Raw genomic sequence first — 26576 nt, 5'->3', positions numbered from 1 at the left:
CTGAGCTGCCTAAAGGATTAAGCAGGTTTTGATTATTATTTGCGGCTAAATGATAGCTTTAGATCAATAGGTAGGAGATTGCCTGAAAAGTAAAGGCAACTTGAGCTCAAAACTAACAGTCATGTCGTTCATCTCGAATTAGAGAAATAATAATATACAAAGCCCTCAGACCCACAACAATGGACTTTTATATGATTGCTGAACTTTTACATTACAATTTACATTTGACTCAATTAGTAGTTCATTGATTAAAAATTATGTTACTTTATTTAACAGATCTAGAAAAAACACTTTTGTTATTTGCTACTTTAAAGCAAGGTATTTAAAAACGCTGTGTCTTGAAAAATAATGGTATATTTTGAAAGGAATAAAAAAAATTAGTGACATTGTTTTTAAAGTTTTGATTGTTTTATTTGGGCATAGAGTCACTTGAACAGCATTTTGGAAAATATTTATGTGCATGCGTGAAAATTCATGTCGTATATCCAAATGTCAATTGTAAGGTTTTGTTTTGACATTTTACATGCGAGGTAATGTATCAAAAATGACGGAAATCTGATTTTTTGGAGGGGGAGGGAGATAATGCTCAATAGGCATTACCATGTTTTAATTTTTTTTCAAGTTGATTTCATAAAAAAAGGTAGTAAAGGAAAAAAAACGTTTTGGAAACTTTTCAGGAAATTTACTATTGTTTTTGGTAAAATTTTTAGTGTTAAAGAAGATGGTTTAAATAGAATGAAATTTCTTTCATATTAGACCATAATAAAACATTATCTAGTATTTGGATAAGCTGTAAGTGGTGTGGATGATTAACATAAGGCAATTTTTGCATGTGCAATGGATCAATAAGCTTTAAAAATTAAGTATATCAAAAACAGTATTAAATTTTTAAATTTTGTACAGATTTTAAAAAATAGTCAACAGTTAAGAGATTAAGATAGTTAAAAGGTTTTAATAAATAGTATATTCTAAAGAATGTTTTCATTTCTTTCTTGCATTTATAGTTTTTGACCAATTAGTAAACCTATATTTTAATAATTTTTATCTTTATATTTGAGGATTTATTAATAGGTGCCCAACACTCCTCCCCTCTACATGATCAATAAAATGAAGAGATAAATGGCACAATTCATGGCAATCTCTCTTGATTAATGTTTGTGTTTTAATTGTTATATTTTTTATTTGTGTTCCAGATAAACCAGAGTTTGAAACGAAGTCTTCTCAGCAATACGATGTTATAGAAGGGGAATCAGCTACGCTCAACGTATCTGCTAGAGGCAATCCGATCAACATCAACTACTCTTGGAGCAAAGCTAGCAGCTCAACTTCTCTAATGCCTGCTGATTCGAACGATGTAGCTGTTAGTCCAGTTTTAGCTACTGGCCCTATATTCAACATTTCGAACGTTCGAAGAGATCAGGCTGGCCAGTACAGACTGGAAGCCATAAATGAAGAAGGAAACAGCGTTGTTACTGTTGTGCTAAATGTATTATGTAAGTTGCAATTCGTCTTGGTTTTATTTAAAATTAAATATATAGCAAAATTATTTTCTATGTTGCGTGGGTTTCATAAAAGTTGCGCATCAGACCAACATTGAGTTTGGTCAAGTTTGTAATTGAAAATTAGCATGCAAGTTATCTAGACCATGAGGAAAAGAAATTAGCACTAAAACAATTAGCTCAAATTTGGATAACCAGGTGAAAAAGGGCGCGCATGAATACCGAAAGTAATAATTAAAAATTCGCAATTAAATTTTATCATATAATATGTTTAATTTGCACTCTATTTTTTCCTCACGCCATGTTCAAAACCTCTAAATTTCTCATTTCTAAATTTCGTTCTATCTATATCAGCAAAAAGCTTGTTTCAAATTCAGTTTCGTTTAAAAGCTGCATCCGTTTTCTTCCTTCCCTACTTATAATACCCTCGCATCATCAAATGTAATAAATATCATTTTTCATTTCTTTAGTAATTAATGCTTAATGAATTTAAGGCATAGACTGCTATTCATCCTACTTATATGTTGTATATCCCTATCATAAAATGTGATTAGAAATTCTATTTCAGCCGTATACTCTGATTACTTGTAATAGTGATTGCATGCAATTATGATTACCTGAAATCAAATATTTTGATTACTTGTAAGTACATAACCATAAATCAGCCATATCTAATCAGAAATCATGATTGCTTGTAATAGCAGTTACCTGTAATTACGATTACAAGTTATTATTTACACAGCTGTAATTACATAAAACCAATTAAAAGTTGTAATTGATTATAATAACTGATGTCTTATGTCCATCTGGCATGTAGTTTGATTGCATGAGAATAAAATTAAAAACACATGCTCTTTAAGCCTATACTTAAAGCAAGATTCGTCTTTTATGCATGTCTTTCAAAACACTAAGAACTGTGCTTATTAAATCCGTAAATTTAGGCATTACTTATGCTGATAAATCTCTGATTTGCAAACTATAGCACTTTTGTCCTTTATCAAAATTTAATTTACAATATTATAAGTGCAAGGAGTTTCAATGTTTTACTTTGACTAAATCATAAATTGTAGTTTGTACTTTATGAAATGATAGAATACTGTTTACGTTATAGGAAAAAGTACAAGTTTCAGTCGTTGTTTTGATAACACAAACTCAAGTTAGTGTCATATTAAGTGTATATAGCTATTTGTTCTGCTGCATTTGCTAAGCTATTTTCAAATCTTTAGTTGTTGTTCAAAATTGTAAGGTAACTGAAAACCTAAATACGTTTCATCAGTGACATGGTTCATGCTGATATGATATTTGACATTTAAGAAAAATATAAATACACAAACCTAATTTCAATCAATGCGTATGTACATTATTTAGAAAAATAAATTTATAGACTTAGTCCTAAAGCTTAACAATTCTTTTATTCACATAATTGTTAAATAGTGAAACATTATTTTAAATTAAGAAACCAAAGTGAAAAAGTGTAAGAATGCAATTTGAGAAACGATATAGATATATATCATATATAGTATTAAAAACTTATTACGTACAAATCGCATAGATGAATTTATTTTATTTCTCTATAAAATCAAAACTAAGTTGAAAGTAAATAAAATATTTTGAAGGGTAAGAATAGTAAAGAAGATGCGTGCCAAGAATTCAAATAATTCAATAAATGTGTTTTCCTTTTCTTCAGATTCAGCATCCATCACCATGGCAACTGAAAATGCACTTGTGGATCAGGGTTCCAATGCATTTCTTGAGTGTCAAGTAGATGCAAATCCGTTGAGTGATGACGTCATAGGATGGCAAAGGCCGAATTTTGACATGAGCCGAACAAGGCAGAGTATTGAAAATGGACGATCCTATCTCATCATTAACAACGTGACCAAAGATGATTCTGGAGTATTCCTTTGCGTTGCTGACAATGGTATTGGAAACGAAGCACGAAAAGCATCTACTCTGATTGTCAAACGTGAGTCTTAATTTCATAGTCATTATGCATGCATAGTCATACATAATATTCGCTATATTTCATGCAAACCCTAAAGCAAACTCCATATTTTAATTAGTATTCGAGTAAATATTAAACATAAATTGTTTATTGGTGATGTTTTCAATTTGAAATTCTGATATCAAACTTATTTGAAGTAGGCCGTGCAATAAATTCTTATAAGTATTATTAATGTGTTAATGCAAATAGATTTAAGATGGAAAAAATATTTCAGAGTATAAAGTTTGGAAATAAATTTCGATGCATATATATATATATATATATATATATATATATATATATATATATATATATATATATATATATATATATATATATATATATATATATATATATAATATTATTAATATAGAAGACTGAACAGAAAAGTGTACTTATTAGCTGTCACAAACTTTCATTTAAGAGAAGGAAAAACAATGATTACTAAGAAAATCGGTGAAATATTCCTTTACAGTGAGATGAAAAACATTATATCCAGTCTAAATGCATGTTGGAGCTAAAATTTGCTCCTAAATATTAGATTTAAACGGTAATCGTACATGTTATGTACTCTTTCTCGCCTTCCTACTAAGCAAATAAATATAATCATCACTACTTAGTAATCCTAGGCATTTATTTTACATGGAGTAAAAATGTAAAATTTTAATTAAAAGTCTTTCTCCATTTTATTTTTGAAATTCTTTTTAAAATATTGCTTGCTAGTTTAGTTTAAACACATCATTTAATACTATTTTTCATTTGCGTATTTATAAACTTATGTACTTCACTTTTATCTCCATATTACATCTTTCAGACAATTATCAGAGTAGAAAACCGGGAATTCAATCTACATTTAAATGAATTGAATATTTTTAATAAATTTTAATTAAAAAAAACAAAAGTTGTATTAATAAAATTAAAGTAAGAGCAAATTTAAGAAACGTTGAAAACACAAAACTCGGTATTTTATTCTATGTTATAGTACATAATAAATAAAACAGAAAGAAACCTATCTCTTATCTAACTAAATATAATCTTCACCACTAAAGAGCTTTTCCTAAAAGTAAATCTGGGCTTGCTTTTTCTGACATAGCTTTCTCAAAATTTGAACGTTATATAATGATTCTCATATGATTTTAGTGGAATAAAAGGGCCCATAAATATGGATAAGCTAGACGAGGTTCTTAAGAGATTATACAGTTTCTTTGTCTCATTTACTAAATTGCTACGTCTTAAAGCTTTTATGAAATGGGAGAAGAAAATTTAAGTGTATAATTTAAGGAGAAGTTTTATATCATCTAAAACTTATCTAAACAGAGGATTGATTTTTTTAAAAAGCAAAATGAAATCATCTTAATCAACTTTTATCTTATTAAATGCCATTATCATAGAAGGAATTTATTAGAGTTAATTTTATAATTTAATGTTTTTATTAATATCTTTAATGTTATTAAAAGACTAATACCAGAGAAAATCACAGCGAGGAAAACATACAAATTTTAAAACTAATGGGGGGGGGGATATTATTATTTTACTTGGATTTTTCTATTCTACTCTTAGTATTTGATTTTTTCCCTAACAAATATAATTGCATACATGCTTGATTGATGCTTGATTGACACATTGTTTAAGTCTACACGTTTTTATTATTAAACGATGCTATAAATTCTGGCGTAAGCCAAAAAAGGTCACTCGGAAAAAACCTTGATCTATTAAATTTATTAACACACTATTATTGACCAAAATAATCAATGCCTATAATATTAGAAGAAATTGATTATACAACTTTACCAATTTCTTAATGCATGCATCTGTAAAGGACAACTTCGTTAAAAATTTTATAATACGTACAGAACTAGTAAAAAATTAGTTTCAAGCATAAAATTAACTTTAACGAGAGGGAAAATACGCAATCAAAATCTGACCAGTCATTTTCGTTATCGACGAAAAGAGGCAATAGAAAGATCATAAACCAGTTTACTTGACTGTTTTAGTTTTGTTATTTGCTTTTCGCTAATGAATAACTCTCAACTTCATCCATCTTGACATTAAAATTAAATTAAAATTAAATTAAAAACATTTTACTGGTTTTGATAGTGAATGCAAAGAGTGATCGTGATTTTTTTTCTCGCTAAAAAATTAATTCTACAACTTTCGAAGATCAGAATATTTATTGAATTTGTTATTTACGAATTAAACAATCCATGCATTTAGTGAAGGCAACAAATCTTTGGTCATTTCTTATAGTAAGCAGTATTTTGTTTTAAAGAAATCGAATCGAATGATTAAGTAATTACAGATAATGATTAGATTGCACTGCAAAAAAATCCAATTCAACTTACGGTATAAGGTATCCGTAAAAACAATTTTCAATCTCAATCATCATCCGTAAAATCAATTTTACCGTAAAAATAATTTTTCCCCATTAAATATTAAATCGTAATTTCTATAGTATTATTCATTGCCTTACAGGGATTAAGTGATTTTACGGTAACTATTATTGTAAAAATTACGGATTATCAGATTTTTTATTCCGTGACATGTTCCAGTTAAGATCTATTTCCGGAAATAGATACCAGCACCTTTAGTGCCGATACTTCTTACCGTAATTCCATCCGGAATTTTTTACAGTAAGAATAATGTCTGTACTTTTTTTTCTTAAATTTTACTTTTAGTCCTTTATATTGCATAGAATCTAGCATTGCAGATCTCACTAGATACACAAAATATTAAAATTTAAAAATTCTTCTTCTTCTATATTCCCTAGATAAACCTGTGATAGAACGAACTGGTGCCTATTCTAAAGCTGCAGCTAGCGAGGGAGAAAATGCAAAAATCATTTGCAGAGCATCTGGTGCACCAAATGTATCTTTCACGTGGTTTCGAGATGGTTCCGCAATCGGTTCATCAAAGAAACCGCCTTCGAAATACGAAATAAGAAGCCGACAAATCGATTTTGTGTCCTATGAATCTATTTTGATAGTGAAAGACATGAAGGCACAGGATTACGGCGACTATATGTGCAAGGCCATAAATGAGCTTGGATTTGAGACGTTCAAGATACCTCTTGGACAAAAATGTAAGTATCTGATTTTATTGATTTTTTTCTTCTTTCCCACGAATGTAGCCAGTGTTAAAAAAAAGGGTATGTACGCTATTTTCGGGAAATAAATTAGATGTTCTAAGGAATATATTCTTTGATAGTAAAATTCTGAAGTGAGATTCCTGGATCAAAGTGTACATAAAAATTTCACTGAATCTTACATCCTATCCTAGCATCTTTAGCGTAAGGAAAAATTTTGGCATTACAACTGGTAAGGTAGGTATTATCCAAGAGAATGCTTTTATACATTACTTGTGATAAAAAATATTAAATGGTAATTGGTCTATGAAATTTATTTTAAAATTCAAATAGCAAAATCAATAGTAAAAGAGAAAATTTAAATGTGGTATGCGTAAGTAAAGTTCAATCAGAATTGAAATAAGAATAAGTACAGTTAATAATTTTGAAATAAAAGCTTAAATATTTATTTTTAACCCTTAGAACCAAAATTTTTATTAAATATATTTTTCATACAAAGAGTTAAAAGCTCATTATCATTAGCTTTTATTGGTTTAGTTCAAAATGAGTGAAAAATATTATATTTAGCGTTTTTATGATATATGGTTAGGAAAAACAGCACGAAACAGCATGTCTTTTTCTGCGATAAAAGTTACATCTTCCAAATACGTCTCATTTATAAGCAATTTTTTAAATTTCATTTATTTGCAGTCATTTAGATTTCTATTATTCATTGAAATTTCTCTAATATACAATATAAACTATTGATAAATGTATGGTTTTTTTTTAAAATTTATCTTTAAACAACATTTTTTGGGTCTTATATTCTTGTATAGATATAATTCATAATTTAGAATAAATAGTAATTCCGATAATCTAGCATATTTTTTTCACTCACGATAAGACTGTATTATATTTTATTTGATAACCGTCGCCTTCGAAGAGGACTTTCTGATGGAACTAACCCACATTTTCTCTACGTGGAGAGGAAAAACACAAAACACTATTGTAGGGTATCTACCACTACAAAAAATACAATTCCAATTCACTAGTATAAGACATGTTAACTCGAATCTATGACGGGGTACCTATTCATAGATGACGGTTGACATGGTCTAAACATCTTTCCCCACAACTACCACGTTCAGCCTGACTGTGAGGAGACTCTAACCCGTGATCCAAGGATAACACTGAGAATTTTTTACGTCAGCACTGTGGTCGGTGCCACATCCGGGAGTGGAATTTGTATCGACCATCATCGTTGGGATTCAAACCCGGTTAATCTCACTGCGAGGCGAGCTCTCTATCCCCTGAGCCCCCGTGGCTCTACTGTATTTTATATTTTATTATAACCGTCTTTAAGCAGCCGTCCCAATTTTGAGCTTGAGACTACTATTGTTCAACTCCGTAGCCTTGTAATTTTGAACCAATCAAGAAGACAAGGAAACTCCTAGATCAGTACACCCAGAGATATTGATTTGTCATGGGAACATGTAGTATTTTGGCAACTCGATGGATTTAACGTGCATAAGTCATCATTTACTACACGGGAAGTCTTCTGCCGGAGGGGATCGAAAGTACGAACTCTTGAACATGGGTACAGTGCCCTACCGGCCAGGCTATCCCGGCTCTACTGTATTCTATAGTAAGAAACAACAAAATGTATTTTTACTTCTAATTAGAGCTTTAGAAAAAGTATCTATAAAAGAGACATCTGTGTCCTATTTGCCCTAAAGGGTTAAGGAAACGTATACAAAACGTATACAAAAAATATATAGAAAAGGGTACATAGGGGGTAATAAAAGTGCGCGTAAAGGGGTATAAAATACAATAAGAACAGGCTAAATTCATAATGGAAAGACGGTACAAAATCTCTTCTTAAATGGGACTAGTCTGTCTTAAAAATTTCTTAAAAATTTTTATTGATATTAAGGTAAGGAAAAAATAATCTTCAGTAAATACCGTGTAATTATTCTTTGTATGGAATAAATATAAATTTGAACCACTCTGCATCAATTAAGCATCCGTATTGTGAAAAAATAATAATTTTCTTTAATTTTTGACTTGTTCCAAATCTTTTCTCAAGTAGTTCTTTGACCATTAGGTTGATCCTCAGAGTTTAGACAAAATACGAGCTCTCAGTAATATAACACGGATTATAAAATATTCCCGAGTAAAAGTAAAAAGTATTTTGATTAATATTGTTACGCTTTCAAAAAAAATTCATTTTATTGGTGAATGTTGTCAAATATTCGATTAAAAATGCGAGTACTCTCACAGAAAGAAAATACAACGCTGTCTTCAATAGAACAAGAAAATGCTTCTAAATCGGATAAAAAGTTCATTTTTTTAAATACTAAAATATTCCGATTTGTAGCATACGAGTTTTCGATTTCCTTTTTACTTCTTTAAATCGTAAACTTTTCAGTGAAAAATATGTTTCAATGAATAATGAGGAAAAATAGCCCCTGCATATTATGATACTGTAAAAATAAATGATAGCGATCTTTTCTGCTTAAAATAAATTGATGCTTCATGTTTAAAAAATACAAGAACGCATGTGGAAATACTTTAAAATTGATGACTTCTTGAATAAATATGAAAACAAATGATATTTGATTACTGTCATGCGTGTATCACAACATAAAATATTACTGCAGTTTATCGTTATATTTTAAATTTAATTATGTTTACAAATCTTTGAAAAGTTCTAAATATGATAAATTGCATTCAAATTTATGAAGAAAAAAACTAACAGGGTTTTTTGTTTTACTTGAACAGATTTCATTCTTCAATAAATAACAAGTTTTTTTCCCCTTGAAACAAAGAAAAACAGCAAATTAATATACTCGTTGAATTTGCTTTTTCATGAATATTATAAAGAGTTTTAATTCACAAATAAAAAAGTATTTTAGAAATAACTACAAAAATATTGATTTTCAAATTCAGATTTAATATATGATATATTGATATCCTTTGATAATATAACATTCCTTATGAACAACATCCGAATCCAAATTCAGATTTTGAAACAGAGGATTTACGGTAATACCTTAAAAACTTCGAAGATTGCTAACTTTTGATTTTATAACTTATCTAGATTATAATAAGAAATTGTGAGCATTATTCTAAGTTATTCTAATTTCGTTTGAATTAAATAAAGGAAGCATAAAAGTAAGCGCGATTTTAATTTGCAATCTATGAGTCGCAGGATTAGATAAAGTTGGCTTAATTTCATTCAATGCTTTTAACTAGTTAAATGACTTAGAACCAAAACAAAATAGACCTGGATTTGAAACCAAACACAAGAGAAAAAAATCTCATCCAGTTATAAGGTAGATTGAATATATAACATTTCCTTGTTTCATCATTTAACTGTTGATTATCCATTTAAATCCTTGAACTATAATTTTGAAACATAAGTTACGTTATTTTATTTTATAATAAACTTATAATGCACATTAGTAGAGCTTTTTTAAGCGTTTGGGTATTTTTATGTTACAGTAGTATGCAAACTAAACCAAAGATTAAAAAGAAAAGAAAATTCAATTGGACTGAGTATAGAAAATGTAATATTTCATTGTTTCAGTATTTAGTCATTGATTAACCATTTAAGTGTGCTTAAATTATATTTTTGAAACATAAGTTACCGTTTTTACCTTTACAATCGACTGATAAATGCTCAGTGGCATAATTCTTCAACATTTCAGTTTTTTTGTACAGTAGTATGTAAACCAAAATCAAGAATATAAAGGGGAAAAAGAATCATATTTGAATTAGATTGAGAACGGAAGGTGTAACATTTCATTGTTTCATTATTTAATCGTGTATTAATAAATACCTCAGCAGTAATTTTCGAAACATGGGTTACCTTATTTTCTTTTTCAATAGACTGAAACACAATGGCTCTATCTCTCAACTCTTAGGTTTTTTACGATGGAGTACTGAAAACCAATCTAAAGAATAAAAATCCTTTAAATAAATTAGACTGAGCATGTACGCAACATTTCATTGTTTCAAATTTTGCTAACAAAAAAAATGTACAAACAAGAAAAAAGTTTTAAGATTTTAATTTTCCGAATGTAATAATTACCTTACTTTCTGTAACAATGTCCAGACGATCCATCTTGGCACAATCTTTCAGCTATTGGTTTTCTTTTTCTCAATATCAATCACTCCGAATCATTATTCTTTTTCTTTTTCTTCAGCCGCTCCGGATCCGCCGATATCTTTGAGAGCTATCAATGCGACGCACAATGCCATTGTTCTGACTTGGACTCCTGGTTTTGATGGTGGACTGGAACAGATGTATCGTATCCAATATCGGAAGACTGGCTCCGCTGGAGGATACTCTGTGGTGGATGTTGAGCCTCAGAACACGACGGTTTTCGCAGTTAGTGGCCTGGAACTAGGCACAGAATATGTCTTCGGCATCATGGCTGTCAATAGTCTGGGCGGAAGCAGCTACCTCAAAGATGCTGAATCGGCTGTCACATTGTGTAAGTAATTCTGATGCTTTTGTATTTTATTCCTTACTTTTATTACATTTTGGAAAATGAATAAAATCCATCTGGATTAATAGTTTTGGTGATGAGATAAGAATATGAAAAGAAGTAAAAGAAAATTGAATAAATGGATGTTTTGAAATTTGTCTAAAAATAATCCTGAAGCTGGAAAAAAATAAAGATGAATGATCAGTTTAAATAATTTATACAAATAATCAGTAAACTACTTTGCTACTTGTCAGTTGATGTTAGTTCCAGTTTATATTTATAACTACACTGATAGATGCAGGTCCTAACCTCATCGCAAACAGATGAATACAAGTTCAGATTATTTTAAAATAAGGTTTAGAAGTGCAAACAATCCAGGAGTAAAATATTGGCATTTTGAGGTGTTTTTTGCATGAAATCATTTAATGTTAAGCTTAGAATTATAAAAAAGGATAAGCTGTATGCTTCAAAATTGTTTCAAAACAAGAATAATTTCCCTAAATGGATTCAAATTTAGAAAAATAAAAAAAAATTCGAATAATAAATCAAATATAAAAAGCATGCAACGAAATTAGGTATGCAACTTTGTTTTAGGACTCAAAAATGTACTTTAGTTTGGACAGTGGTAATTTCAGGTAATTTTATAACCTAGAAAGAAGATAGCATTTACCTTAGTTCTGAGGCGAAATAATGCAAACACAATACATGACACTCAAATCCGAAAGTTGAAACTAACGTATTTTATATTAGGTAAATTATCCCCAGAAACTGAAGCGGTAAGTTATTGTTTGATTAAAAAACTTGATTCGCTTCAAAACTATACGGATTGGAAATAATAGTCGACTTGTTCAAAAAATACGCACCCGTTTTGAAGTCTTGTCATACGTGAATGAGAAGAAGGAAAAGTGATTTGAAGTATGAAACATAAAATTGCTAAGAAAAATATGCATACTTCAAATATATATTTACGTTTTGTATTTCAAATCACTTTTTCGTCTCACTTGCGACTAACAAGTCTTGAAAATGAGCGCCTTTTTTAAGTGCTTGAAACACGCCGACGTATTTCTAATCTGCAGTTGAAATTCTAGTCGGAATAGAGTTCATGCGAACGAATTAAAAAACGTGATTTCCTTATTATTAATTTAGTTGTGCTATCATTCAAACAAATGATGGCTAGTGAAAATAAGCTACACTTTTCCAACTATGATATTTTTTTACATTTCTCACCTCCTTTGTCTTGTTTTTAAACGGACACTTTAAAAGTTTATTGCATTTTCACTAGATAGCAGCACAATACGCTGCTATCTCTTATAGTGCACTATAAAAAATAGATACTCAAATATTACAAAAATTTCCGGATTTTTGTTGGAAATATTTCCTTGTATATTCCCAGAGCAAACATTTCGTCAATGTGGTAATATAACTACAGTCGCGTCTTCGAGAAAACTAATTTTGACAAAATTAGGGAAATATTTCATCATCCTATGTTGTTGTGTTTTTTTCTAAAATAAAAATAAAAAGACCTCGTATGGTGTAATGCATTGAATTTTTTAATAATCATTTCAACGTGGGTACCGTATAGGTGGATCAATATTACCCCAACAACACAAGAAGGTCAAGTAGAACAGAGAGATATGTCAGACATGCTTGAAGCGGGATTCAAACCCTGGATTTTCCTGGCATGATGACAACACCTTGAGCCCTATAGAGCTCGGTCAGCATATTTCTTCAATTTTTTTTCTATCGTCAAGTTTTCAAACTAATTTCGTCATTCTAGTTAAGCAATCTCCCACAGTGCACTACGATGAGGTTTCGAGTAGAGGAAACATTCTCGTCATACATTTGAGAGCTCGCGTTTCATCACAAATCACGTATTGTGATGAAATTATTCTCAAAATAAAGGAAGTACAGCTCAAAGATTGCTAAATCGTCAAAAGTGAGTTTTATTTCCGTGAATGTGTGTATATGAAAATTCGAATATTTTTAGTGCTTTTATTTGAACAATTTGTATTTTACCATCAAATTTGACAAAACCTTTTCTTTTAAAGCATTAACGTACAAGCAATAAGATTTCAATGGTAAATATATGGTAAACACTATGATTATCCTTAGAAATTGAACTAATTATTATTAGAGCAAAATTACTAATCTAGCCTTCTCCAAAATACCAAATATTTTCTCAAATTTAGAAGAAATGAAAAGTTTTAAATTTCAACTCACAATACGTTTTTTTGAACACCTCATTGCTGCTAAACTAAATATTTTTCTTTCACTATGTACATGGTTTCCTTATTTACTTTTTTTGCAGCCGAAGCACCAATAGGCGAAACGGAGAAAGTCATTGACGAGGCTCTTGTGAATAAAGGCGCTATTCCTCGGATCATCATCATCACAGTGTCTGTGGTTGGATCATGTTTGCTGATGCTGAACATCATCCTGGTCATCTGTTTCGTACGGAAGCGCAGGAAGAAGAGGCTCGAAGAAGGTAGGGCATCTGGGGATGGAGATCAGGATTTGTGTCTTTTCTCAATGGGTAAATTAAGTTTCGGTGACAGTCTTCCTCCTCCGCATGTTCTTCTCCTCCTCTTTTGCTTAACGGTTCATTTTGTAAGTCTTTGCAGTAATGTCTTCCCTAAACCTTTATGTGGTTGTTTCAACCACGCAATGGTAAACAGGATATGCGGGATGAAATGAGGATTTGCGGATTTTTTATTGCAGTTAGGAACATCAAATATGCATAATAGCAAATTATTAATATTAGAAAAGTACGACTTTTTTAAAATTCAATTTCTCGGGAACTAATCGACCGATTTTGCTAAAATTTTGTATTTTGCCATTTAAAAGCGCACTCTTAAAAATGTAAAAATTTTATAATTATGTGCAAAACTTTTCCCATTCATTTAAAAAGTTCTCGGGGTATGATGAAATAAGCAAAAATAGAAATTTACATTAAGGGGTCCAAACCAAAACTGATCCTCCTGACTAAACTATTGGGACCATATTTTTAAAATTGCTGCTAACCCCCCCCCCCCCTTTTGAGGGTTATAAATCTAAACCAATCTGAAAAAGGCATGTTTATTCGGAGAAAGTGTGATTTTGTGATTTGATTTCCTTACTTAAAATACCTTTTACGCTAATTAATTAGCATATTTGTGGTCTTCTTTTTGAATACTTAAGATTGAGTCCCGGAAATTGAAGATCCGATCATTAGATCAAAATTTATTCCGGGTGTTTCGTTTTTTATTTTGCTTCCTGTACAAAGAACTGCAGAAAGAATTTCTATGATATAGTTAAATATATTTTCTCCCTTAAAAGTATTTATCACTTTATGATGATATTTTACTTTTTAACCATTTTAATAGAAGTGTCTGTAACTTATAATTAAATGATATTAGTATTATCTGCTTAATTTTATCAAAAACGGAACTAAATATTATTCAAACACTTTCCTTTCTTTTAAAAAATGATAAGTAAATTGGTTTTATTTACAAAAAAATTTTAAACAGTAAACTATGTATAGAATAATATGAACCATAACTTTTCATTAATTAATATTTTTTAAAAATATCTTCTATTCAAGCATCCTTAGAATGCATATTTCAACGACACCATAAAAATAAGAATTTCAATTAAGTAGCACTTAATAATCTAAAAAAGTAAGGAAAAATAAAAATAAATATGGCATTGGGAATATAGTAAATATAGTACCAAGGAAATATAACGCATGTAGATTCACAATTCCCCATCGCAATTTCATAAATTAAAACTTTAATAAAGGAACTAATACTTTCAGGGGAAAAAACATTCCAATTACAGAAACTATTCAAGCTTCTTCAAAGACGTCATAAGCATTCCATTTATTGAAAATTGGTCTGCTAGTAGGAATTATTTCAACAACCGCGCTTCTAACAACGGTAGTTGGTGGTAAATGGCAATTTGAATAACATCTGCAAAAATAGGATTAAGAATTTGAGTGGTCACTCTATTTAGTGCAAGGTTCCTTCGATATGAGTTCAATATTTCTGCCAAACACTTTGATAAACTATGTATAATTGTTTTATAAAATGTAATAAAAAAAATTCATTAATTAATATGAATTCAAAACGAAATAATTTAACGTTTTTATGCACATTTGTCATATCGTAATTTTTTCCTCTTGATGGCTCTCCCCTGTATTTGTAGTTTAATTTTAAACAAATATTTCAATTACTAGTGACATTATTAATTCATAAAATAAGACATTACTGCAGTTGCAACATTTATACATGCTTAAATGGTGCATGGAAATATTATTCTACTTTTCCTCAGCTTTATGTGCTTATATAGTCCTTGGCTTTTTCAATTTTTATCTCTAATCTAATAGTTAAAAGTTTTGATAAGAAAGTTTAAATATCTAACACATTTTTAATAAAGATTTTTACATGGAAAATTATGAGAGGAATAATACGAAATTTCATAAAAGGGAGCAAACAGAATAAATTACTTATTTTTCACTGTTTGAAAACAACATTTCTAATTTAAAACATATTTTTGCGCATTCCTCTTAATATTACAATTATACAATTTTGGTTCCAACATTCAAAAGAAAATTTAATCAAATAACAAAATCAGTACGGATGGGTTTGTAATTTTGGTTTTCGACTTAAAAAAATTATTAAAAAAAATTGTTTCTTGTACAAAAATTTTATGGAAAGGAAATAATATGGAATTCGAATTTCTTCCAATTCTGCGCAGTTATCACTTAAATATAAAGAAAAATTGATTGTTGAAATATCTCAGAATATTTTTTTATTTCGCTGGTTATCTGCTGGTAACTATTTGTCATTAATTTAATTATTTTATATAATACAACCGTAATTAAAATCAATTGTCAGACATTAAGTGAAAAAGATAAACTTATGATGATTAACTAGTATTTAAGTGAGAAAGAACTATATCAAATTCTGATGCAGCATTATCGAGGAAAGTCTCATTAAAACAATTCTTGAAATGAAATTTTTTGAATTTGATTCTTAAAATATTAAGGGCAATGATAACATAACAACCTGTATATGGATGTTAAATACCAGAAAATGTTTTGTCAAAGCCGTTATTGAAAAAAGTACAGTCTATAATTAAGTTTTTTCCTCATGCAATTTGAGGCATGCATCTGCTAAAAATTATTTTCACAAAATTTTACATTATAGAATGAAAAGTTAAATTATTTTTATTGAGAATTGGCAAATCAAAAATTTATCTATTGTCTGATCTTTTTCTTATAATTTTGACTAAGAGAAAAATTAAACTCACAAGAAAAACTGAATTAACAGTTCATTTAAATTTTTATAATGCAACTAAAATTTAAAATTTGTAAATAATCATTAAAGCGCTTACATTTCACTTATTTCAGTTATTGTGAAAGATTGATCACTATTGCTTTATTTGTTAATATGAATCAATCCTATAACAAAAGAGAAAAAGAGAAATACCCAATTTTCAACTCATTCCTTTTTTTGGTATTAATTTTACCCATTTAACACAAAATTGCATCTTATACTTATTTAACACAAAATTGTGTACTTATACATTTTCATAAGGTTTTTTAATCAAATTTCATGTATTTATCTTTTAATTACCAAAGTTGATAAAAATTGTATTAATTATAAATGCTTTCATTAATATTAAAAACTTCTAGAATTGTATTATTTTTCTTATTCTTTCTTTCTGTATGCTGCATTGGTAAGTGCTGCAGAGGTTGGCAAAGATTTGTCACAGTAAGTACTTCATAAAATCTATACCCCCTTTTCATTCTTATGACCTTTTTTAAACACAATTAAATAATAAACTGAAGATTAAGAAATGTCGCATGTTTGCTTGAATCAGCTAATTTGTTTTTTAGTCATTTAAATTTATTTTATCCAATAAATATTTTTATTAAACTACTTTAGTACAAACTTTCATTACTTTTTTGGAAAAGTTTTGTTTTATCTAATATATAGATTTTATAATTAGTTTTTCAGGAGAGCAAACAAAATGTGCAAAAAGTGACTCAGTTTAAAAGAATGCATTTTTCCTCGATGCACTTTTAGATTACAAAATTCTTTGGGAAATGTTGTTATGAATAATAAATTGCTTAGAACTAAAAAAATTTTAAATGTCTATGTTAATGTTTTATAAGAAGCACAATTCCATAAAAATATTGATACACAATAAAAACATTAAAAATAAATAAAAATATCGAGCATTTTTAATTTTTTAGATACATTTATTTATTTTTATTTATTATTTATGACTCTGCGTTATTTGTTGAAAGTTTAGATGCATAAAAAGTTCTGATTAAAATTTCAAAAGAAATATGCGCGTTTACTTAGCATGTTTTAGCAAATATTTTTTAGTTTTACCAGCTTCTTGATCTGTATCATAAGATTTCTGTTAAAATTATATTTTTTTCAGACTTATATAAAAACATAAAATTTTTACTTTTTTTCTAATCAAGGAATATTTTTATCCAACTATTTAGTTTTATAAAATAAAAATTCAAATTTGTTGATACTTTTTTTATATTAAAACAAGAGCTCTAATTTTAAAAAACTGCTGCATATCACTGATAAAAAAAATACAGACAACACAACTTTGATAAAAATAGCTCTTCGAACAAATCGATTTTCATAATAAAACTTTTAATACAACTCTCATCCCAATTTTCTTTTCCCAATAAATGAAAATCTCCATGCATAAGCATTCTCTTTATTATACTCTTCTCTTAACTGTAAACAGCACTTTCATAAAAAGAAAAGTTTGGGACTTTTGATGGAGAAAAGGATGAAAGATACCCAACAATTTGTCTACCCGATCGGCAACAGGAGACCCAGAAACTTGATTACCTTACTGAAGAATTTAATTAATGATCCTGCTGCTCAGTTCCTTAAACAAAAATGTCGATTCCGAATTCTTTAACCCATCATGTCTCAAACTTATCAATTATACTCAGCAGTTTTTTTTTTCTTTTCTTATCCGTCTTATCATGAATGGGAGTTCTTATCGGTTCCGTATCGGTTAACGATACCTAATTTATCAAAGGTTAAGTTGACTTATCTGTGGTTGGACAACAAAAAATACATCCTGAGGCGAGAAATTTGGCGAGTGATATAGAAAAGAGGAAAGAATTTAGATAGAATCTATATAATGTTTTGTTTATTTTTCTCTACGTTAATATATACACCATCAGTTTGTTAGGAAATAATTCATTAAAATAAATATTTTATTTTGACAAATTAGTATGATTTAATATTTTTAAAAATATGTTATTAAATATTAATAATATTTAACATTAGAAAGACTGAACATTGTTGTATACGTAGGAGGACCGAAGACGCCAGTCTGACCCTTCCCGGACTGTTTGTGTGTTTATTTACTCAAAAATCTTAAAATATAATCATAATTATTTCAATCAAAAATATGTTAGCTTCTCGATCATCAAAGTTATGGTATTTTATTTCATTTGATTAATAAAAATATCTGATTAAAAGGAACGCTGACTTTTCGATTATACTTATACATTAGTTCCTAAGATAATTCTCTTTCCTTTTCTCAATAAATAGTTATTGAAGATACATTAAAATAACTTTTAATGAATATGGGGAAACTTTTACACCTAAAGTGCACCTTATAAACAAACACACATACATACCTGGGGTTAAGGGGTACCCTACCAAAATAACTTAGGGAACTCTCTGGTCCCTGCAGTCATTCTAGGTATTAGTGCTTTATAAGTGCGTTCTCATAAGGCTACCACATGATTCTATAGGCGCTTAAATTTGATCACATTATGAAAAGGCAGAACTACTCCTTAGTTTCAGTAAGTTTTTTTTAATTACTGTGCAGTAGAAAGCAAGAAGAGTCGAAATGGCCCCAGTCTTACTTTTAGTGTTAAAAGACAATTTTTTCTGATTTCAAAACTAACTTTCATACTTATTGTAACAATTATTAAACTACTATAATTAAAATATTATCTATCTATTCTTTGCTTCATTTATTCTTTACGAGCTTATCTATAGGATAATATATTAATATATTCTACGATACGATATTCTGCGATCTATAGATATTACAAGCTTATCTATACATATTGCGAGCTTATCTATTCTTTTTTTTTAATTTATGTGACTATTTTTTTTGGAACAAATTAATGTTATTTTGCAAATAAAAATTTGCCTATTTCAAATAATGTCTGAATAATTTCTTATCTTTAACCCTTAAGCCATGATGGTTCTTATTTTTCTCCCTTATAGAAAGTGATCATTCCAGCAGCAAGGCGGCAACAATAGAGATGTATGCCCCAAGCAGCTACAATGAAGGTCTAAATGGTGAGAGCCTTAGCTGTAATTCAGAAAAAAGTGATAACTATTCCGACGGTCACAGTGCCGGAGGATATTCGGTAAGTGATTTTTTTCACCTTTTCTTTCTGGATCCTTTTACTATTCATTGTTGGATAATGCGATTTCTTTCCATGTCAAATGCATTGTTAATATATTTTGGGGATTTTCAGATAAAGAATTTGTTAACCTTGCTTGTTTACTTTTATTTATTTACTATAAATATAGGATACTAATAACAATTGAAAGCAAAATTAACGTTTAAACTGTATTATTTTTGTAAAATTCAAAACAGAAAGAATTAATGCACCAGCATTGGCAAAAAATACATTGTTTCTTTTGATTATATAAATCTAGGATTGTTTAGACAAAGTTCCTGATATTTTTTTTATATTTTTATAGGGAAATCAATAAATAATAAAGCTTATATTTTTAAGGTGCAATTTTTCTTAAGAGAATTGATATCTAAAATATTTTTACATTGACATAAATAAACATTCTTTAATTTTTGTACCATATATTGAAAACTGATAACAGTTAAAAGCAAAATTAACTTTCAAATTACAGAGTACTTTCAAAAATACAAAATAAATGAAAATTAATACATCAACATTCATGAAAAATACATTGCTTTGTTTGGTAATATAATTTCAGAATCTTTTAGATAAAGCACTTGCTAATATTGTTTTAATTTTGATGATTTTGTAGGAAGATCAATAAATCTAGCTTTTAAAGTGTATATCCTCTTTTTAAAATAATAAATATCTGAAATATTTGTATATTGATATAAACACATTTTCAATTTCTATAACCTGTTTTAGGGGTTTTAATAAATTATGATATTTGTTAACATTAGGATTTTATTTCAGTTTACTTATGTTATGGAATCTAACCCGAAATAATTTAAAATGTAACCATTAAACTGGAATATTTTTTAGAATAATAAATCTCAAAAAATTAACGTATTGCATTAGTTAAGTTCTTGTAACGATGAAAACAAAACTTGAATTTGATCAAAAGTTTAAATAAAAACAAATTCTATAATTGAATTAATAAAACACTCATAATAATTTATATCATAATAAACATTAACATCAAAACACATTAAATAAAAACGAGTTGTTTGTTTTTGTTTACAAAAACCAGTGAATGAGATTAAATCACTTAAGCCTGTCAGTTAATTAAAAAAGTTGCGACTGAAAAAAAAAATCCAACTTATGTCAAAACGATAGTAATTATAATATTTAAAAGGTAAAACAAATCAAGAAATAATTTAAATAAGAGCTATTCTAAAAACAACTTCATAAACCTCAGCAATTGCTGTTACCATGTACTTAAAATGTGTTTCAATTTCTATGCGAAAGTTTAAACCATCGAAAGAAATATTTTAAAAATTATAACTATTCTCCCATGTCCTACCTGAAATATAATAGCTGATAACACATGCGTTTCAATAATTATCACGAGTTTTGACCCCATTTTGAACTCTGAAAACAATTGAATAATAGTACTTCGGTTATAGTTAAATTTTGAAACTTACATATAAAAGCTTTAAATAGTTAAAAATACTATAAGTATTTCTCTAATGACACAATATTCTTTACAGGAAGAACAGGTTAAATCTGAAACTACAGCCTATATCTCTGCGCATGCAGATAATACTTATATAGCTGATTCTTCCATGCCTTATTATTGTCCTTATCCATATCCCGATCAAGGTAAGATAGTTTCCTAACATATTATATTTGTTTTAAAAGGCATGTATTTTTTTTTAAATGTTTGACATCAATTAATTTATTTTAATTTTGTGGGTACTAATTATAGCTACACAATTATAGCTCTTACAATTTTAGATAGTCCTCCTCGTTCCACTTTCTAAAACATAAATCTGGTATTGTTAGATTAAAAATCGTATTAAAGCGTAACAACCTTAAAAAATATTTCTCATCGATCAATATTTTGGATCGGGATAGCTCAAAATGTTCGTTTTAAAGCATGGATTCATCTTAAAAGGAACGTTTAAAATTGATATACGCATATAAGACAACAATGATATGTAGCTTTCAATGCGTATTTAAGATAATTGACGTAACTTAAAACGTAGTCTTGGAAAAAATGAACATACTTCAAAATTGTGCATTTGAATAAATGGGCTTGACTTGAAATTAAGCGTTTGAAGAAATGGAAATGACTTGAAATTTTTCTTCAATTTTATTTTATAACTATTGTTGAAAGCCGACACAATTCTGAATTCACGACTACCAATGTTCATTTCCGTAACTTTGTAATTTTGAACCGTACTCAGTCAACGAGGGATTTCCTGGGTCAAAAATTGTCCCGAACTAGCTTTTGTGGGGGAATTTTTGATGGAACTAACCGAATTTACGTTACATGGAGAGGAAAGCAATGAAAAATTCCCACTTTTATCCCGATGACAAGTGGACTCTAACTCATAATCCATCTACCACTGAGGATATTTTTACGTCAGCACTATGGTCGGTTCGAGCCTGAAGTAGAATTTGCGACAAAAAGCCACCGATGTAATTTGAACCTAGGTTTTCTTATTGGGAGGTAAACGCTCTATCTCCTAAAAATTAAAATAGCATGAAATGCTAATTTTCAATTTTAAATAAAGAACTAAAATTGACGCATATTTCCGTTATTCTAAAAAAAAGTGAAATTCAAATCAATATAAACATTAGTTATTATTAAAAAAAAACATTCCGAATATTCAATATACGTTATAAAATGCATTCGTCATAAATAAAACATTCGTAAATAAAACATAGAATCGAATGTTATGATTATTTTCATGAATATATATGTCCATTTTGTTAAATTCTCTTTTAACAACCGTGTAAAAATATAATTAAAATAGTTTTTAATAGGTAATATCACAATAATAACTTAATACCAAATATATGATAATGCTCTAATGTTTTAATTTCTTTTTTCACATTTAGTTTAAATACTTTGTTTTCAATTCTCGCCTTATTCAATCATTGTTTTATCAGAAGGCAATTTTAACAACTTTGTAAAAAATGCTTTTAAAATAGTATTTAATAGGTAATATCACTAAAAAACGCAACTATTATATACCATTTTCATGATGACGCTCTAATGTTTCAATTTCTTTGTTTCGAGCTTAGTTTAAGAATTTTTTTCAATTCTAGCAATGTACAAACATTGTTTTATAAAACTCACGTCACTTCTCCTTGCATAAGCAGTCAACAATAGAGTTGCGAATTTCCTCTAAACAATTTCAATAATCCTGAGACAAAATTTATACGACTTTGCAGTGACAGTAAAGTTATTTAAATATCACTCCGAAAACTAGTGTCAACGACAGCAAAAAATAAAACTGGTAATTTCTTTTTATACCTATTTGCAAGAATGGTATAAATTTCTTTTTTTGCTGCATTTTCCATTCATCTGTCCCAAGTAAATTATTACTACAAGGAAGACAGGAATTTTGGGAATGCTGAAATAAAGTTAGTAACATTTTCCGATTTTTTTATTTTTCTTCATCGCGCCCTTTTTTGATTATTTTCCATCCCTATTCTTAAGAGAGCGCGATCCAGCTCTAAATAAGATGGGGGATGGGAAAAAAAAGCTCCAAATGGAAGTGGCCTGGCGGAAAAGAAATCAATACTTATGGAAGTTGGAATGTTTACCAGGGAATTTCGAGACGTAGCGAAACCTTCTTGGAAAATTTCGAGAATGAAAATATAAATTCTGATAGTTTTTTTTTATTAGTTTTTTTTAAAGAATGACTCAAAATATTCAAGAGGAACATTTTTATTTTTTGTTTTTTATCTGGATTAGTGAAGGATATCTAGGTACAAAAGAGTTAAAGAATTCGAAACAGGGAATAGCACCTGCTGCTGAATGTCACATCTAAATATGCGTATTTCTTTTTTGGTTATTTTATTTTTCTTTCGTGAGGAGGTAAAGAAGTTTTGAGGATTTTATTTGCCGAAAAAGTTTTCTTGTTTTATATCGGAAAATGATATCTTGGATGGCTAGGAGAAGAGATTTAATATTAATACGTTTCGAAAGTTGAATATATCTTAGCGAAACCGAACTTCTGCATTTTATTTTGGAAAAATGTTTTTTTTTTTTATTATTATTCTGGTTACAGAAATTTGTAATTAAACTTTGAAATTAACTTTATTTATCAAAAAAACTAATCAGAACTTATTGAACTTGGAATTATTCTTCAAGTAATTATTCGAACACCATATTTATAGCCTTCATTAAAGCTAGAGTAATAAATTAAGTCTAGAGTTCCAAAATTCAACCAGTGTAATAATCTAAGCAATCTCAATCTTAAGGGTTCGAGGAGGTGACCTCATATATGCTAATTAATAAGTCCAGATGATACTTTTAGTTGGGAAATCAGACACAATAACGTACTTTCTCTGAATATAGATATAGATGGTAGCCACAAACTGGGAATTATGGTCCCAATAGCTTGGCAAAGAGAGCTCTCCAAACTTTAGTTCCTTAATGTTAAATTTTATTCTACTAAAATTTTAAGTATCTGACTTTCTTGAAATTCGATTTCTCAGGAACTATTCGACCAATTTTGCTCAAATTTTGTATTTTGCTACAGAAAATTATATTCTTTAAAACAATGCAAAAAATTGTGTATCTTACAATTCGACATTTTTCAGAATATTCTCTATAAAATAAAAAATAATAAATATTTACAAATTGTTATTTTTTGTATGGAAATATTTTTGGATTAACGAATTTTATGATTTTCCTAAAAAATTTTTCAATTCGCTTAAAAAGTTCTCAAGATATCGTAAAATGCACAATAATAAAGGTTATATAATATATAGCGGTAAATATAAAAATACATAGCGGTGAATTCCCTGCCCCTTACAGAAAGGTTCTGGGTTCGAATCCCGGGCAAGGTATGGATGTTCTTTCCTTCTCTGTACTATCTGTCTTTACTGTGGGAGCGACATTGGTCGACCTAATTTGGTGCCCCTGTAAGAGAGGTCAGCAAAATCGCCCTGTAAATGGCTGAATTGACGTATGGTAACACAGGTGGGCATTAAAAAAAAATATTTATATCTGTCGTCGAAGAGCTGACACAATTTTTGGGTTTACAACTACTAATCTTCAACTGTGTAGCCTTGTAATTTTGAACCAATCAAGAAGACAAGGAAACTCCTGGATCAATACCCCCAGAGCTATTGATTTGTTATGGGAACATGGAGGACTTTGCGACTTGATAGATTCAACGTGCATCAGTCACCATTTACTACACGGGGAGTCCTCGCCCGGTGATGATCGAACCAACGAATTCTTGGACATGGGCCTAGTGCCCTACTAACCAGGCTATCCCGGCCTCTAATTAAATATTTATCAAATTTTATGGAACATTCTTGTATTGGTATGTAAAGCTTGAACTATTGATGGGATTGAGTTTCAAGACAGGCAGGTTTGCTGTGTCTTTGAACGTATACACACCAAATTTGGTGTAGATCGGTACATAATTGCGGACTTGTATAAGGTTGCTACACACATACAAAAAAACTGTATGCTTTATTTATAAAGATATGTATTTCTTTTCCTCGCTTTTTGATTCAACAGTGACATTGTTTCTGCATTTTTAATAATAAATATTTTTTCTTCTTAGTTAACTTGGAGGATAGATATGATAGAAGTGCACCAGTGCCAAATAAGCTTCTATATGGTACTGAGGAAGAATTTTACACAAATGCCTTACGAAGAAACGCTTACAATCTTAAGTTAGGCGATAGACCAGATGTAAGTTTTTTTGTACATTTTCATTACATTCACACTAAAATTATAAAATTTTAACTTCCTTTTTTCTTCTAGGAATAAATTTCAATTAAGCTTAAGTTTTCAACGTGATCTGCTTCCTATTTATAACAATATACTAGCATTAACTCCTAGTGGCTTATCAAATTGTTAAGTGCATAAAAACAAAAACAGAACTTCAGAATATTTTTTGTTCTAATGATCGGATTTTTGCGAAGAAATATACAATTTTATTGGTTCAATCTCAAAATTGTTAAACTGTTAATGAGGAGGATAATTTAAGTTCCAAGATCAGACGCAAAATATAATTTCTTTGGATAAGAATATTGGATTCATTCAGATTTTCAACCTCAAAATATGACTGAAAAATACTCAAAATAGTTTCTACAGAAAAACTGTCAAAAGTTTGCGTCTTTAATAATGATTTCAGCTTATGTGTACTTATTTATATTTCTGGAACTTTTTCAGTAAATTAAATATAATATGTACACAATTATAAAACAAAAAATACTCAGGCAAAATTAAACAACGTCAGCTTTTTGTGTAGAATTTACGACATAAATATGCAGTTAAATGTTATGAACGCCGAAACTCATGTACTGCAAGCATCCTAATTTATTATTTATGTTGCACCTAATATGATATTAAGATCTTAGCAAGTTTACTTTCAAAGCAATTTATACAGCTGAAGGTATAATAAGGATTGAATGAATTCAATCAATTTTATTTTAATACAGTAGAATACTAAACACATAAGAAACTATAAACATCGAAAGTCAATTGTTCAAAGATCTTTGCAGTTCCAGTTGCACTTTCATATAATGTCTTACCCATGGCGGATCTACAGATATCATAGGAGAAAATAAATTTATACTTTCTTTTAATGTCTACATATATCAATTTAGTTTCCAGCAAATTACATCCAGATCTTTAAAAACAAAATAATAACCCTAAAGCTTGCAATGACAGGAAATAAAAGGTATCTTGATAGTAAAAACGGTAAAGATTGCGTGCATAGTTTTTGAAATAGATTACAAAATAAGGAAGCAGATGACAACTTATAATCACCATTATATCGAAACTAAAATCCATACCTTAATGCTATTGTATTAATAATCCAATCTGTAATCATGTCGGAGACCATTGTTCCATAAAATATGTGACTACATTTGGAACATAACTAATTTTTAAGGGGGAATCAATTGCTATGGACTTCAGATTACTTTTTAAAGAGACTCTGTTATGCGTCAGAATTAAATTGTGTAGTTAATTCATACAGCTTCTAAAAATAATTATGAAAATTACATTCGAAATTTTATAGTTTTCACAATCAATGGGTTGTTTTGCTTCAATTTTATATCTCTATGTCGTTTAATTTTTAAAGCA

General features: G+C 29.0%; 1 protein-coding gene across 8 annotated transcripts in view; it reads left to right on the top strand.

Moving 5' to 3' along the window:
* Positions 1-26576, top strand: part of LOC107443592 (nephrin) — a 240125-nt gene that overhangs the window by 208974 nt on the left and 4575 nt on the right. For 2 of the 8 annotated variants that reach the window (XM_071181530.2, XM_071181529.2), the window contains exons 14-22: positions 1194-1493; positions 3187-3465; positions 6251-6562; positions 10753-11043; positions 13346-13522; positions 16761-16790; positions 19308-19453; positions 20998-21109; positions 25045-25175. In XM_071181530.2, coding sequence (XP_071037631.1) covers positions 1194-1493; positions 3187-3465; positions 6251-6562; positions 10753-11043; positions 13346-13522; positions 16761-16790; positions 19308-19453; positions 20998-21109; positions 25045-25175 — 1778 coding nt within the window. Of the gene's footprint in view, positions 1-1193; positions 1494-3186; positions 3466-6250; positions 6563-10752; positions 11044-13345; positions 13571-16760; positions 16791-19307; positions 19454-20997; positions 21110-25044; positions 25176-26576 lie in introns of all 8 variants that reach the window. The other 6 variants (XM_071181527.2, XM_071181526.2, XM_071181531.2 and 3 more) reach the window with 3 other exon arrangements.

This window comes from Parasteatoda tepidariorum, chromosome 8 (assembly GCF_982258835.1).
Source record: "Parasteatoda tepidariorum strain Cologne lab strain chromosome 8, Ptep-v5.0, whole genome shotgun sequence".
In the NCBI taxonomy this organism is placed as follows: Eukaryota; Metazoa; Arthropoda; class Arachnida; order Araneae; family Theridiidae; genus Parasteatoda; species Parasteatoda tepidariorum.
This window is presented reverse-complemented; position numbering and strand designations above follow the sequence as displayed.